Here is a 15650-nt window from a genome sequence, read left to right on the forward strand (position 1 = left end):
ATATACTTAGTGGAATATGGTTTTACCTTTGGCCTGTGAGTTAATAAAGACACTGTCAGTGACTGTAACAGGAGAACACAAAGCCAGCAAAAACCCTGATCATCTACCATGCTTTTTGGTAAAGGTGCATTTCTCAAATATCTTCCTGTATTGTGAAGCCTACTAAGACAGGAAGAGAATCACCCCTGAAGTGCCAACATTCCTGGGCCTGTCACACTCACATCGCTCTGAATTTGATTCACATTCCTGGTGTGCTTGCTTGAGACTCATGGCATCGGGTAGGTACATGTAATGGTGTACGGGCTGTTTGTAGTTGATATCGCTGACAACATCCCGGGACAACTTCGCAGCTGTAATGCTAAGCATGTCCCCAGGGGTATGGTAGCTCATTTTGACGTTCTCATAGTTCCTCTTGTGTTCATGATCCGACTACAGTTTTGCCACATTCATGTAATGGACCAGCGTGGGATCATCCTGAAGGCTTCTAAAACCCACATGCTTTCCCTCTGACTTCTCATAAGCTTCCTTGTATTTATACTGCGAAGGTAAAATTTGGTTAGCAAAGTCCTCGGCGTTGATAACATTAGGTATAGCAAGAATAGCCACACACAAAGGCACTTTGACACTGCGACTTTCTGGAAGACTACAAGAAATCCAAACCATACCTGCCCACTCCTATGTGCCCCAGAATATTCAGAGTGAAAACAGTTATTTCCAACACTGCTGGGATAGAAATAGGTAGGTATCATGATAAATTCAGGACCAGTTTTTTTCTTTGCTATAAATCCTACAAATGCTTTTGTATGTCGGACTTCACTTAAACAACCCATCTGAATGTTCATCCTTAATGCAACAAGACATTCCAAACATAAGGCCAGTACCTCTTGGTTTCCTAGGGATGTGAATTTTCCCAATCTAATATGGCACCACCACCACAGAATGTTATCATACATCACAGGACGTTAGAAATTAGTGTGAAAACCTTCCATTTACTGCTCCCATTGACTGAGTGATACGTATGCAACTGACGCAGAAGAAAATCCAAAGAACTCTGTGAGTTCACACACAGTTTTTCTTGGGAGTAGGGGGTGGAAAACTTTACTATGTTGTCTCAGGCTGCTGGAGTAAGGTTAGAACAAACCCCTCTTCTTTCTAGGGGGCATCAATTTAGATACTGCATAAGCAGGTAGCCAGGCCTTTCCCCCCCCCATTTCTCGGCAGCCACTTTCCAAGCCCCCTGCTGAAGCAGCTGCCGATGAGTTCAGGAACAGGAAGGGCAGGAATGGCTGGGAGCTTCCCCTGGCAGTAAAAACCTCAGCACAATGCTCCACAGCCCAAGCTCTCTCACTGCTGGACCCAGCAATGGTGTATAGATAGAGTTGTACGGTAGGTAACAGGTCAAAACCTCAATTTTTATAGAAGAGAACTCAAATCCACTTAAATTCTGCAGAAACTCTGCTCGTGCCATTTATGCACTGATTTATAAACAAGAGCTTAGCATGCACTGATTTATAAACAAGAGCTCAGCAGACAAAAGGGTCACTGAGACATTTCTAGGTATGTTAGAAAGAGCCCTGCACAAGGCCTTAAAGAATGATAAAGTCACATTTAGACTTTCATTTTGTCCTTAACCGAGAAATGTACTTCCTCGTGGTGTGCACATCTTTGAGGGACGCATTTTCAGGGACCTCTAAGGAAAGCTGTAGAATTCTTCCATCCTGAGCTCCCCTGTGGACTGCACACATGGGCATCTTATTTCTTCTCCTTTCCCAAACCGTAACTGTAGCCCTCAGAATAGTAGGTGACAGTGAAGTCTACGGGGCATGTGTGCTGTTTGACATTTTTGATCTGCAATGATAAGAAGTGGAAGTGTATACTTTTCCTATTGCAGATGAAATGGCATTGATTTACATACATGAAAATTAAATTCAAGAAAAATGGACCACACCTTTACCCATTTGGTTTACAAAATCCTTACATTTTATACATCATCTTTTCAATCTTCTTAATACAATTATTATGCAGGCAGTCATTTGAATTTAATGTGTTACTGTCAGGGAGGGTGTTCTCACTGAAAATTAATGTAGGCTGTCAAGGAAATGTGTCACTAGGGGTAATCTGGCCTACGAATCAGGGGAGAAAGTGGTTGTCAGATTTACGATAGCTCTACCAAGTGGGGTCAATGGAAAAGAATCACGGAATTTTGAAAAAATGACAGCTCCTCAAAACAGTATCTTGTGGAGAATTTCAACATCATTAACTCGACATATTGTTTTCAATGTGGCAACATTTAGACAAGCACACATTTGATTAGTTTTTTAAAAGGCAATGCACCCACATTTCACCGAAAATGTTTACTCACATCACTGGCAATGTTTCTGGATGCTTTGGCTGCAGTGATGTGCAGCCTCACCTAGCGCATTGTTGCCCTTGGCTATTAAATCATGCCAGTCCCGTTTGTAGCAGACCTGAGGTATGAGGGAAAGAAGGAGGTCAGCATGCTGTACATGGATCAGCTGAAGTGAGTCCCCAATTGCTGGGACTGTTTCGTTCGTTTCCAGATATAAGCTAAAGGAATCTTCTACAGTACATTTTATTTTGGGAAGTCACATTAGCAAAACATTACACCTTGTGTAGCATGACATTACAGGATGCTGCACCAATTATACACCCAAACCTGGTTTGAGTACAGAGCAAAGCAGGATACTGAGAAACTGGAGTGGATCTGGAAGAGAGGAATAAAGGTTCTTTCTGGAAACCTTGGCGTGTGAGGACCAACTAGAGAAAATGAAGTTGTCCACTCTTATGGAAGGAAGGTCAAGGGAAGACCTGGTGGTTAGCTTTAGAAATTTCAGGTCTGCTGTAATAAAAGGATTTCATTCATTCTTATTTTTCTGCAGGATAATAACTCTCTCCACTTGCAAAATGAGGAAAACCAACTCGAAGTTTGAGAGGAATAGATGTTGGGCTCCACGTAAGGGAGAATGTCACATCCTTTTGGAATTATCCTGCCCTGGAAGAGGCCGACTTAAGAGGCAGAGAGCCATCGTCATGAGATAGGCTCCATCCAGTGTGTGTGTGGGAAACCAACCTAAATAGTTATCAAGGCCCCATCCTACTCTGAGATTCTATTACTGTACCACCTTGTCTGGGTTTCACACCCCATTGAAAACCCTACTTACGTCACTCATATTGTAAGCATTGCACTTGGCCTAGAGAAACAGAGGAAGATCAGGACTCATAGTGTATTTATGTTTCACATCTTCTCCTTTAGCTTTGTAGAAGATCTGCAATACGCAATCACAAAAATAACATGTATCACAGAGAGTACAAAAAAGAAAATGCTTAAAGTGAACACCAATAAAAAATAAATTAAAAAATAAAAAATAAAAAAAGGAGTATTTGGAATAAATCATGAAAGGAACTACAATGGAAAGGATGGAAACTGAGTGTGTGGGGGGGAAGTTAGAGAAAAATACAAATCATGAGAGACTCCAAACTCTACGAAACAAATAAAGGGTTGCCGATGGGGAGGTGGGTGGGGGGATGGGGTAACTGGGTAACAAGCATTAAGTAGGGCAGTGGTGAGATGAGCTCTGTATGTTATACCCTATGCTAACATATTGGATTTAAATAAAGTATGTTTTAAAATAAAAGAAAAAATATTCCAAAGGAAAAAGTTCTAGGTATACTAGAAGATGTCTTCAAATGTCTTTTGAAGTCATTTATCAGAAATCCTTCCAATGTTATGAGCCACTAAAATACTCTCAATAGCTTGTGTTTTCACACCCCACACACTGACCTCTTCCCACAAAACTCCCCAAAATCCTCAAAAATCAGCAATTAAAATTGTCATCTTACATTTGCCAAAGGGCAAACATTACTTTGCTGTTATCTTCTAAAAATAAAGTTGTTAAAAGCAAAATAAAATGCTTCAATTGTACACTTAAAGGAGTTATTCCCAGCACAGTCCCTCTACTACTTCTATTGTTAAAAATCAAAGGTATTCTCCTATTTTTAAAAAAGTCAAGCATTTTTGTCATTTTCAGAAAGACCTAAAAACTCCGTGTATTAAAATAGACAGAAAAGTAGAAAACAGTGATCTTTGATGGCTAGAGATGAATGGAAATCATTTCAAATGCAAAACCCTAATTTGAATAAATGGAGTTTACCAAAGTCAGAAAAGTCCAATCTTTGCTAGTGGAGTAAACCGGTCTTGTTTTTGTTTTGGGTTTTTGATTCTTAGAAAATGGCATTTAGAATGAGACTTTCACTTCTGCTAAAAAAAAAAAAAACTTTCCAATTACAACTGTAGCACTAAAACCATATAATAATTTCCTCATGCTATGAGGGCGCTTCTACATAAACCCAGTGTACTTAAGAGGTTTACCATTTCATACTTACCCTATCTTATCCTTTTACAGATGTCAGGAAGACAGCTAGGTCCAGGATGTAGAACTTAGATTGTATCCTCCTCTTGGTAATAGAAAAGAAATTGCTTGATTTCTAAAATCTAAAATACAACTGGAACCACTAGATTTCCAGTCTCTTGACTGTCATTTATCACATAAACCTTTAAGCAGATTATCACATGTAAACTGTTGTCTATGTATCACAAAGTCTAAAGAGGCTGATATCTATTTGAATTCTCAAATCCTAAATAATTTCTTCTAGGCATCCAAGAGCTAACGTTATTCCCTCACTGCCTTTAGAAACCATAGCTAGGCATTCACAGAGTCTCACCGATTCTACCCTCTACACATCTCCTCTGCCATTGCTAGTGCTTTAGTTGAAGTCCAAAGGAGTCTTCTGCTAGGTTTCTGTAAGCGCTTTTAATCCATCTTCTTACCTCGATCTCTTCCCTCATCAATGCCATCTCAGCACTCTTGGTCAGAAGTATCTTTTAGAACACAGATCTGATAATCCAACTCCATGGATTACGATCTTCAACACCTCCCATTACCTACCCCACAATCTCCAGAGTATAAGCACACAAGATCCTCAATGATCACATAATAATCCCGAACCCTTCACCGTCCTTCCAGTTCATTAGCTCTTGTTGGTCATCATGATTTTTTCTTTCACCAGGAATGCACCCTTCCCTTATTTGCCAGGGAAGCCTTGGTGGGGGGTTACCCTCTTCTCTTGTACTTGGCACATACCTCTCCTGTAGCATTCACCTCTTGGTGTGGCAATGCTCTGGTTCCATCCATGCCTTTGTCTTACACTCTTATATCCTTGTCATCTCCTATCTATCTCACCACTCATCATCTATGGCGTCTTTATAGCATCAGCATATAATACAATGCCCGGCTCAGGGAAGGAGTTCAAAAACGTTCATTCAATGGATTAATAAATAAATGCTTTCCATGTCCCTTTAGTTCTTCTACACACTAAGCTTCCCTTTAGGTTTGACCTTAGCCAGGTCATACACATCGCTCATGGACAGCCAGGCAAATAACATACTAATCTCCAAGACCTAAGTTTTCTTTTTTTTAAATTTTTAATTTATTTATGATAGTCACAGAGAGAGAGAGAGAGAGAGAGAGAGAGAGAGAGAGAGAGGCAGAGACACAGGCAGAGGGAGAAGCAGGGTCCATGCACCGGGAGCCTGATGTGGGACTCGATCCTGGGTCTCCAGGATCACGCCCTGGGCCAAAGGCAGGCGCCAAACCGCTGCGCCACCCGGGGATCCCCAAGACCTAAGTTTTCAAAAGCCTCTATAATATTTGTGTATGATGAATTCTGAGAAGTAAAACCATATACGCATGTGAGTTATTTCCCTGTACTAGTATTTTATATACGAACAGCAAATATATGCAACTTAATATGGATCTGAAGGTGATGAGTTTGTTAAAGTGTCTGGAATTCAAGTTTAAATTTTGTGTGTGTATATACAGGTGTAGTACAAGAGTAGAACTTTTTCATCACAACAAATTTATCCCATAACACAGTATTTCAAAGGCAGCTAAAAAGGAAGATGTTATAAAAAGGAAGATAAATAGTAATATAGAAGAAAAAGAAAATGTTAGTGCCCAAACTAAAAATAATTGTTGTGGTTGTTCTTGTTTGTATTCCTAATGGAGCCCAATGCAGGGCTTGAACTCATGACTCTGGGATTAAGACCTGATCTGAGATAGCAAGAGTCTGACACTTAACCAACTCAGCCACTCAGTCAGGTGACCCCCAAACTAAAAATAATTGTAATTGTAATTTTAAAATACATGAAGTAAAAGGAAAATTAATGGCTCAGAAGAATTAAACTTTTGAGCTGCTATTTATTTTGTTGAAGCCTCCTCCCTCCATTCTTGGCCCCCTCTTTTGTACTTACATCACTGACTTGCTTTGTGTTCTGTTTTGCCTGGACCATAACTGGGGAGTCCACGGTGCTGGTAAATTTGAGGGTGTCTGGATGCTGCCTGTACTTCTTTTCATTCAGGGCATCACCTGCTTTCTTAACGTTTTCTACATCTAGACTGCCAATAGGTATCCAGCCTATGCGTTTCATCCAGGTGTTGTAGTCTTCCTTGCAGGCATTCTATTGCAAAGGGAAAAAAAAGGAGTAAGTGCCCCAAGCAGTGGGTTCTCATGCACTTTCTGACTTTAGGAGAGGATTATCCTGTGAAATAAGTGTCACTTACATTGCTCTGTACGTGCATCATGTTTTTAGACTACTCCAGGTCCATGGCATCAGGCAGATAGGTGTAATGATGGAGTGTATGCTTATAGTTGACATTGCTGGCAACATCCTGAGCTTTCTTGGCTACCACAACATTGAACACATCATGGGGTGTGTTGTATTTTGTTTTTGTCTTCTCATAGTCTTTTTTATACTCCCGGTCGGATTGTATCTTGACTACATTCATATAGTGAACAGGTTTAGGATCATCTTGGAGACTTTGGAAGCCAACCATTTTCCCTTTGGTGTTTTCATAATCTTTTTTGTATTGAACCTATTGGAAACAAAGTGGGTATATTTTAAAATGTAGTTATGAAGATTTTACTGATCAATAAGACTATGATTTAAAGCAATTGATCTTCCCAGGAATTACTTCAACAACCAGTTAGATGTATTCATTTGTATATAGTTTGAAATGTAGCCTGGTAAAATTAAAATGTTACTTAGAGCCCATTTAATTGTCTGTAGCTGCCTCAGCCACCTGAGAGAGATTGGGGTGGGGAACGTTTCCATAATTCATGTCAGAGACAAGGTAGTAAGTTCCTTTCTACTTATACACTGGTAGAGACAAATGAAAAGATAAACATTCTGCAATCATTACCAGTTATATTGTGCTGCTCCAGGAGACCCCTCCCCAAATAGCTGGCTATCTTAGTTGTAGTAGAATTTTAATGAGTATTTGGATATTCAAAGGAAGACCCAGAGCCAGTTGTGTGTAAACATGAATTGGATCTAAATTATAAAGTGAGAAGAACTGAACTTGCTTGGGGAGATCTGGGAAGAAGCATGGGAAACTGAGAAGCAGAGATGTGAAGGAAAGCTAATGTGTGTGTTGGGGTGGGGAGGAGCTGGAAGAGTGCACCCAGAGAGAAAGGGAATGGGTATCATCAGCGCTTTGATGATACCAGTATTTATTACTCAATTGTAACTTATTTACATCGGCGCAATGTCAACTTCATTTCAAACCATCGATGAGGTTGTGCTTGGGACTTGGGTTCGGGGGACTAAAAGATGGTTCTGGACTGCTGTGTTCCATCTCTGGACCATGCAGACCAGAAAAAAGTGAACCCAGGGCAGGAGAGTCCAGGTGAGCATGAGCAAAACCACTGTGTACAAAGTAGGAGCCAGAGGTAATGGAAAGACAAACCTCAGAATATCTGCATTGAGCAGGAGGAAGGGTATCCTACTTCCTAGAGGTTAGCTGGTAGGGGTTTGAGTCAATTTGATTTGAATCTCAAAGAGGAAAGTAACTAGTTCATAGTTACAAGTATGATAAGGAAAAGAAAAAAGACAAAATTTTTAACTTTCATGGAGCCTAATGACTGCTATGGACCTTGGAGCCAATTAATCCATCTCTGGAAGCAATTAATTAAAAAGAAATAAGGGAAAGAGGGAATCCATGTAAATTAAGAAAATTTTGAGACAAAAATCTTACCCCCAGGAGGTGATTAGGACTTAAATAGTGACTGATTTGTTTACTTCCATGAGGAGAATAATGTGAATTTGTACAAAAATGCAGAGGAGACCTTAAACTTAGAGTGTTGCACTAGAACAGGTTAGTAAAGGTTCTACAAATCCTTACTGCCAGGAAAATTCAGACCTTTTTAGGGAACTTTCTTTTCTAAATAGTTTTCAACAGGACTCACTTCGTGCTGGGGACAGCAGACACGGCAACTTCTGCATAACGAATCCACCCCACCCATACTTCCTAGTTACAACACACCAGTGACCCCACCACCGGCACTTACCTCACTTGCTGCCTGCCAGGCAGCTTTGGAGGCTCTGATGGGAATCGTGTCCGTTCTCAGGTCATAGCCCTTCTTGCTCAAATCTTTCAAGCCTGTTTTTGTACATATTCTGAAAGAAAAAAGTCCCTTGCATATAACTGAGGCCACATTTAGAAAGGCCTTCACACGCAATCAGCAGCTGAGCTCACGTGCATACCTCATTGATACTGTAGGCATTAACTTTAGCCTGGATGAACTGGGGCAGGTCGGCTGGCAGGTTGTACTTGTGAAGAAGTTCTTCTCCTCTGGCTTTGTATGCTACCTTGAGAGATGAAAAGAAATGCATGAACAAAACAAAGGGGATCCCTGGGTGGCGCAGCGGTTTAGTGCCTGCCTTTGGCCCAGGGCGCGATCCTGGAGACCCGGGATCGAATCCCACGTTGGGCTCCCGGTGCATGGAGCCTGCTTCTCCCTCTGCCTGTGTCTCTGCCTCTCTCTCTCTCTCTCTCTCTCTCTCTGATGTGACTATCATAAATAAATAAAAATTTAAAAAAAAGAAATGCATGAACAAAACAAAGGAGGGAAAAGGGTTTAACGACACAGGAAAATAATTTCAGAACAGATCACATTACACAGAGGTGCTTTTCTTGAAAGATGTTCTCTGGGTCACCTTCACATTCACCTGTGCAGATCTGTGGGCCTTCAAGGTCTCACATGCAATGCACAGAGTCCCATCCTAGTGCCCGTTCAGCCTTGGCAAAGGTCCCTTGGTATGTGCTAGGAACCTCTGAGCTTCGTGCGGTAGGGGCACCTCACAGAAGTTAGCCCCGGGAGAGGGCCTGATGAAAATGTTAACCTGCAGATACTTCCCTGAGCACCGAAAAGGCTAACTGGGTGGGATACACACACTATCTATCTTACACTTGGTGGGTGACTGATGGGACTTTGGGGTGGTTTTTACTCTACATGATTTTTGTCTTAGCTCTGACTTACAACGTAGCTCCTCCAGAAGGTGTGCCGCATACATTCATTTTCTTGGTCTTTCCTAAAAATAGGCTTATAGTGTGTCTTGTCATCAAGAGAAGCCCCTGACCTTCAGTGTTAAATGGCTGGAAGGACGGTCAGCGTAGCATCCATAACACCCTGAAGACGTGACGTAGGTGTGCCTTATTAGTGAAAAGCTGGGAGAGTTACAGAATTGCTCATGGAACTGAGTCTCTTTGGTTTGCAGAATAACCACAGGTGATCGGCACGTTTAGAACCAAATGTATTTGTTTCCGTTATTAAACTACAGATAGAATTAGCACTCATATCACTTCTTTGGGCCTGGTTGATTTTGGACTGTACTATAATCGGAGCATCCTCAATCGAAGTAAAATTGAGAGCGTCTGGATGTTGGCTGCATTTTTTCTGTTTGGTGAATTGAAACAAGATAAACAGCAATAATACTTTCACTTAAGGCTAATACATAAAAATCCTTGAGATTTATTTTGGAGGGACAAGGGTTTTTTTTTCCTGATTTAAAAATTTTTAGATACTAGCTTCTTGGTTGGCTTGGGGGAAAAGATGAATACAGTACAAGAGATGATGTTCCAAAAATTGGCTCAATTTTGGATGGTCTGGGGCATTACAGACCAAGATAACTTTCAGGAACCAGGCTACCTCTTGCTTATGAAATGAAAAGAGGGTACTCTTAGCTAAACAGAACCCAGAAACACCACAAAGTTTTCTAAAGTATCAGAAAAGCATGCAAGGAAATTTGGAGTGTCTTTTGTGTGACACTAACAGGCTCTCAGATTCCTGTCAGTTGAACAGAGGTAACGCAGCTCTTTGGTTGAGGGAGGAGGAACTGGGGAATTAGGCAATGGCTAGGGGTTCCTATAAGAAAGGGAGAACTTCTGCTCTGCAGCCTCCATGTGACTAGTCCACAGCTTGTCACTAAAGTACTGAGGAGCTAGCTACAGGAGAGAAGAGAGTGGAAGGTGTTCCGACGGGACCTTCTAGCTACATTCCTAGATTTTCCTCCCTCTAGTCTCCCACTCTTCTTCCCTTGTGCATCTTCTACATCCCACTTCTGTGTATGAAGTGGCATCACTCAGCTTTAGACATCTAAAAACCACCAACTCAGAGGAACTTTTGTGAAAAATCGGAGGATATAAAATGTTGTTTCCTAAAAGCAAGCAAAAGCCCAGAACAACAGAAACAAGAACCTTCACTCAGTACCTCCGTCCCTCCTTTATGTAGGCTAACCTCCCTGATGTGTTCACCTGACAGCCATGGGAATGTGCCTCTGTCGGAGGGGAAGGGTCAGATCACCTGGCCATTTAGAGTGAAAGATCATCGCTGCTTTTTTCTTAGACTGAATAACAACTTATCTGGTACTTCAAAATGATCAAGAATAAGACACACGGTATAATAGTTAAAGGAAAATTTCTGTAGTATTCATTCTATGCATTATTCATAATTGCCAAAACTGGCAATTATGAATCCACATGTGTACCACTGGACAGCCAAAAATATAGCTATGCAAAGGAATACTACTCAATAATAATAAGGAATGAATTGTAGATATGTGCAGATATATAGATGAGCCTCTAAAGCATGGTGCTAAATGAAGGAAGTCTCCTACAAAAGAGATTTCTAGGAAAGTACAACTATAGGGACAAAAAGCAAGATCTCTGGTTGCCAGGCATTGCAGATGGGAGGGGGAGTTTTCAAGGAAACTTTCGCATACTAGCAGCATTTTAAAATTCAATTATAGTGATGACCATAAAAACTACATGAACTTATTAAAAATAGATGAATTTTGTGGCATGCAAATTATACTTTGATACAGTTGTCAAAAATATTTTTATCATGAATGGTTAATATAAAGGATTTTGATGATGTAAAACTTATCTGTCTGGATAATTCATGCATGTGGTAAGGGCTCTTTTCTCAGTAACAACCATGAGAGAATGAAGAGGGAAAAGAAGGTGATTCCACGGTTCTGGGGGCCTTAACACGGCACAATCCCAACCCCCTCTGTGGCACATGAGATGTCTTTACCTCATTTAGGGTGTCTGAAGCTCTCTTTGCCTTTCCCATTTCTAAGGATCCAAAAGGCACCCAGCCACAACCTTTCATCCAGCTGTTGTAGTCAGCCTTGTATTCAACCTAAAACACCAAGAGGAAGGTTACAGGTTTTTTGTTCAGCATCATCCTTATTCATGAAATCATTAACATTTTACCCAAAACAGTGTTAAGATTTCTGACCAGCTTCCTTACTTCATATATCCTAAGGTTTCTTTTTGTTTTTGTTTTTTAAGATTTTACTTATCTGAGAGAATGATGAGAGCACGCACATCAGTGGGGCAAAGGAAGAGAGAAAGAAACGCAAGCAGATCCCACATGGAGCACAGAGCCCAACACAGAGCTTAATCTCACACTCAGAGATCATGACCTGAGCCAAAATCAAGAGTCGGATCCTTAATTGACTGAGCCACCCAGATGCCCCACATTGAGATTATGTTAAGTATTTCCTTGGTGGGAGATTTTAACAGCCCTTAGGTTATCAGTGTTCTTCTAGCTGGCATGTAGTCCATCTCCTCCTTATTTCCAACTGAAAGGAAGTATGTGGAACTCTAATTCCAATATGGACAAATACTATATTTAAAGCTCTACTTCAAAGAATAAAAAAAAATTATATGTAGATAATCAAAGGTGAGGTGTTTGCTCCCTGGAACTCTAAGTATTATGTTTCTTTGGTCAAATTAGGACTGGTGGCCACATTGAAGGTAGGTAATTTTGCTCACCTTCTGAGAAGACTTGATAATGGTTATTCGTACTATAGGTTTGCACATGTTGCCCTTCATGTGTAATGGTTAACTTTGAGTGTCCCCATATCAGTTAACAATGCACTTTAAAATAGTTATGCTAGGGGCACCAGGGTGGCTCAGCTGGTTAAGCGTCTGCCTTTGGTTCAGGTTGTGATCCCCAGGTCCTGGGATTGAGCCCCATGTCGGGCTTCGCCCCACGTCGGGCTTCCTGCTCAGCAGGGAGTCTGCTTCTCTACCTCCCTCTGCCCCTCCTTGCTGCTCACTGTCTGCTTAAATAAATAGATAAATAAAGTATTTAAAAAATAAAATAGTTACAATCAATTTGCTTGTACAAGGCTCTTACTATTTGGAATTTTTCCTATTTTGGGGACACACTTGATGCCATTAAAGTAATAGGCCAGTCTTGGTGTGCTTGGGTGGCTCAGTTGCTTACACGTTCAACTCTTGATTTTGGTTCTGGTCATGATCTCACTGTTGTGGAATCAAGCCCCATGTCAGGCTCTGTGCTGGGTGTGCAGCCTGCTTGGGACTCTCTCTCACTCTCCCTTCTCCCCTCTTCCTCAGCCCTCCTCACACACACCCTATTCCCTCTCTCTAAAAGAATAAAATAAAACAGTAAAATAAAATAATAGACTACTCTTATTGTCTGGCTATATGTGGTATGTAAAACTTATATTTCTAGATACAAATTTCAAACCATTGTTCTTTAGTGTGGGCCTTTTAATTGGAATAAAAAATCAAGAAACTATTTGGTTCCTGCCTTTGAAAGGCTTACCATCTACTTGGGAGAAAGAAACATAGCAAAATTAAAAAAATAAATAACCACGCATGATACAGGATTGTTAGTGATGGAAATTTAAAATCGTTCAGGGGCTGTAGAAAAGAGTAGATTGGGTCCTCAAAAAGTTAAAAATAGAATTACCATGTGATCTAGCAAACCCATTTCTGAGTGTATACCCAGAAGAATGGAGAGCAGGCTCTCAAAGGAAATATTTGTCACCTACGTTTGTAGAAGCATTATTCAGAATAGCCAAAAAGATGGAAGAAACACAAACGTTCACTGATGGATAAAGGGACAAACAAAAAAAAAAAAAAAGGGACAAACAAAATGTGGTATACACATACAATGCGGTATTATTCAACCTCAAGAAGGAAGGAAATTATGATACATGCTACAACACGAATGAACTTTGAGGACATTTCATTAAGTGAAATAGGCCAGTAACAAGAAGACAAATACTGAATGACTCTACATATACATGGTCTACAGAGCAGCCCAGGTCAAGTACAAGGGTGGTTGCAGGAGCTAGGGAGAGGGGAAAAACAGGAAGATAACTGCTAGAGTTTCAGTTTTAGAAGATGAAAAGGTTTTGAAGATGAGTGCACAACAATGTGAATATAATTAGCTGCTACTCAACGGCACACTTGGTTGGTAGCTTTCCCGGAGGGATATAGTGATGAGTTCATGCTAGATCTAGGTCTAACTCTGAGGGGCATGCTCTCATCAAGCCACAAGGGTCATTTCCCCATTACATACTAGCTACATACAGAAGACAATGCCAACACCTCTGAGAATGGCCAAAAACACCATTCCACTTAAAGATTATTTCCTTTTCCACCTTAGAAAAACGGAAATGAGAAAATGTGATTACTCACATCACTCTGCAGTGCATAAGCCTCCTTGGCAAGATCCACGTTGATGCTATCGGGTGGGTAGCTGCAATTGTGTAAGATGTGCTTATAGTCCATAGCACTGGCAATTTCCTGAGATTTCTTAGCTCGAGTAACTTGGAGCATATCAAGAGGTGTCCTGTAGATAGTCTTTGACTTCTCATAGTCTTTACGATATTCACGCTGTGAATAGGAATTTTCCATTTATTACCATAAATCCTCAATGGAATTTCCGGACAAGCACAGAAATCTCTCATAAACAACAGACACGAGTTAGAGAAACACATTCAAACGTGCGAGTAGTTTTTTTTTTTTCCTAAAATTTGTTCATCTGTTACACATTATTGAACCCTTTCCCTCCAAAAACCTCAGACGTGGACATATGTTATCAAATCTACTTTTAGATCAAAGAGCAACTGTCAGACAACAGGAGGGGGCCACAGTTTCTACTTCAGGAAGGCATTTTATTTTAACACAGGGTTTTTTCAAGACCATTAAGAAGCATTATTTTTACCAAAGTAATCTAATCTTTTAATTGTGTTCCAATAAAGAAGTACTTTTTTAATTGATGAAGACTATAGAACAATCATTTCATGCTTCTAATTTCATAAAACGACCACTTCATGAATAAAGCTGTCCACTTGACTACTTGGCTTTTCTAACAGCATGTTTAAGTGGTCACTGAGTTTTTCAACCTGACTATTCTACTTTTGACAGTAGATAAGCTCCACTGAGAATCCCAAAGGTTCTTTTTTTACCAAGTTTAATTTTGGTAACAATTTAAAAGCAGCTTCAGATTGCAGCAGTAATAAGACCTCAAAGGAGAAAAGTTTGTGACACTGAACCATTCAAGTAACCTTGGCACTTATTACAGTGTTCTCATAAACCAAATGTCTTGACTGGGCCTCAGAAGGCACTTTCACTGGCTGGTTTTCCGGAATGTTAGACAGGGTGCTAATTAGGTCAAGGGGTCAAGGTCCCAGCTTCATCATGCCCACTCAACCAATTACCTTAACAGAGAGAAAAATTCTACCCCAGTGCCTGTAGGAAAATTCTAAACCCTTATATCTCCCCATAATCACATAAGCATTAAAGACGGTGACCCAAGCTAGCAAGTAGACATGTGCCTTATGAATCTTCTGTAGAAATTCCTGTTGCAAACAATCTGATCATTTGGCTCCCTTAGGGAATGTGATCTTCCTCCTAAATACTTTGTGGGCAATCACCCTCACTGAATAAACATCACTTAATTGTAAAATCTAGCCTTTGGTTTACGAAAATAAAATATGGAAACTTTCTGATCGTATGTAAGAACATTGAAAAAATAGTTTGTCTTTATTAGAAATAAGCTGATGGGGTGCCTATTGGTGCAGTTGGTTGAGAGTCTGACTATAGGTTCAGCTCAGGTCATGATTTTGGGGTTGTGGGACTGAGCCCCACGTTGGGCTCCACGCTGAATGTGGAGTCCACTTGAGTTTTTCTCTCCTTCTCCTTCTGCCCCTCCCGCTCATGCTCTCTCCTTCCTTCTCTAAAATAAATAAGTCAATCTTTAATGAATAAACAAACAAACTGATAAAGTAATGTTGCCACAGCATTGGTGTGTGGAAGTGTTTTTGACTAAACCATTTGATTCTTTTGTTCATGTTTATACCAGTTCATACATATCTGTACAATGTTGTCAAAGGTCCAAATGGCTTTAAAAGATTCTCTTTATTTTTTAAAATTATTTATTCATGAGAGACAGAGAGAGAGAGA

At 40.4% G+C, this 15650-nt stretch overlaps 1 protein-coding gene and 1 non-coding gene across 2 annotated transcripts; both read right to left on the reverse strand.

Moving 5' to 3' along the window:
* Positions 1 to 3116: 3116 nt before the first annotated feature.
* LOC119866082 (nebulin-like) lies at positions 3117 to 6662 on the reverse strand. The gene is made up of 3 exons (XM_038574515.1): positions 6642 to 6662; positions 6332 to 6538; positions 3117 to 3287 (listed from the first exon to the last, which is right to left on the reverse strand). Exons 1-3 carry the CDS (start codon positions 6660 to 6662, stop codon positions 3213 to 3215), a joined length of 303 nt encoding a protein of 100 aa, XP_038430443.1. The 3' UTR covers positions 3117 to 3212.
* Positions 6663 to 8503: 1841 nt separating this feature from the next.
* LOC119866246 lies at positions 8504 to 13906 on the reverse strand. Its single transcript, XR_005379493.1, has 4 exons — positions 13881 to 13906; positions 11455 to 11562; positions 8624 to 8728; positions 8504 to 8536 (listed from the first exon to the last, which is right to left on the reverse strand). It is a non-coding gene; the product is annotated as a nebulin-like (transcript).
* Between the last annotated feature and the right edge of the window lie 1744 nt (positions 13907 to 15650).

Source organism: Canis lupus, chromosome 26, assembly GCF_011100685.1.
Source record: "Canis lupus familiaris isolate Mischka breed German Shepherd chromosome 26, alternate assembly UU_Cfam_GSD_1.0, whole genome shotgun sequence".
In the NCBI taxonomy this organism is placed as follows: Eukaryota; Metazoa; Chordata; class Mammalia; order Carnivora; family Canidae; genus Canis; species Canis lupus.

What these genes read in the sequence shown, in the direction of transcription:
- LOC119866082 (XM_038574515.1), bottom strand. Translation starts at nt 6,662, where the DNA reads ATGATGCACGTACAGAGCAAT. An exon ending in TGATGCACGTACAGAGCAAT is followed by an intron (nt 6,539 to 6,641) that starts GTAAGTGACACT and finishes CCTTTGCAATAG; the next exon opens with AATGCCTGCAAGGAAGACTA. An exon ending in ACACAAAGCAAGTCAGTGAT is followed by an intron (nt 3,288 to 6,331) that starts GTAAGTACAAAA and finishes TGCGTATTGCAG; the next exon opens with ATCTTCTACAAAGCTAAAGG.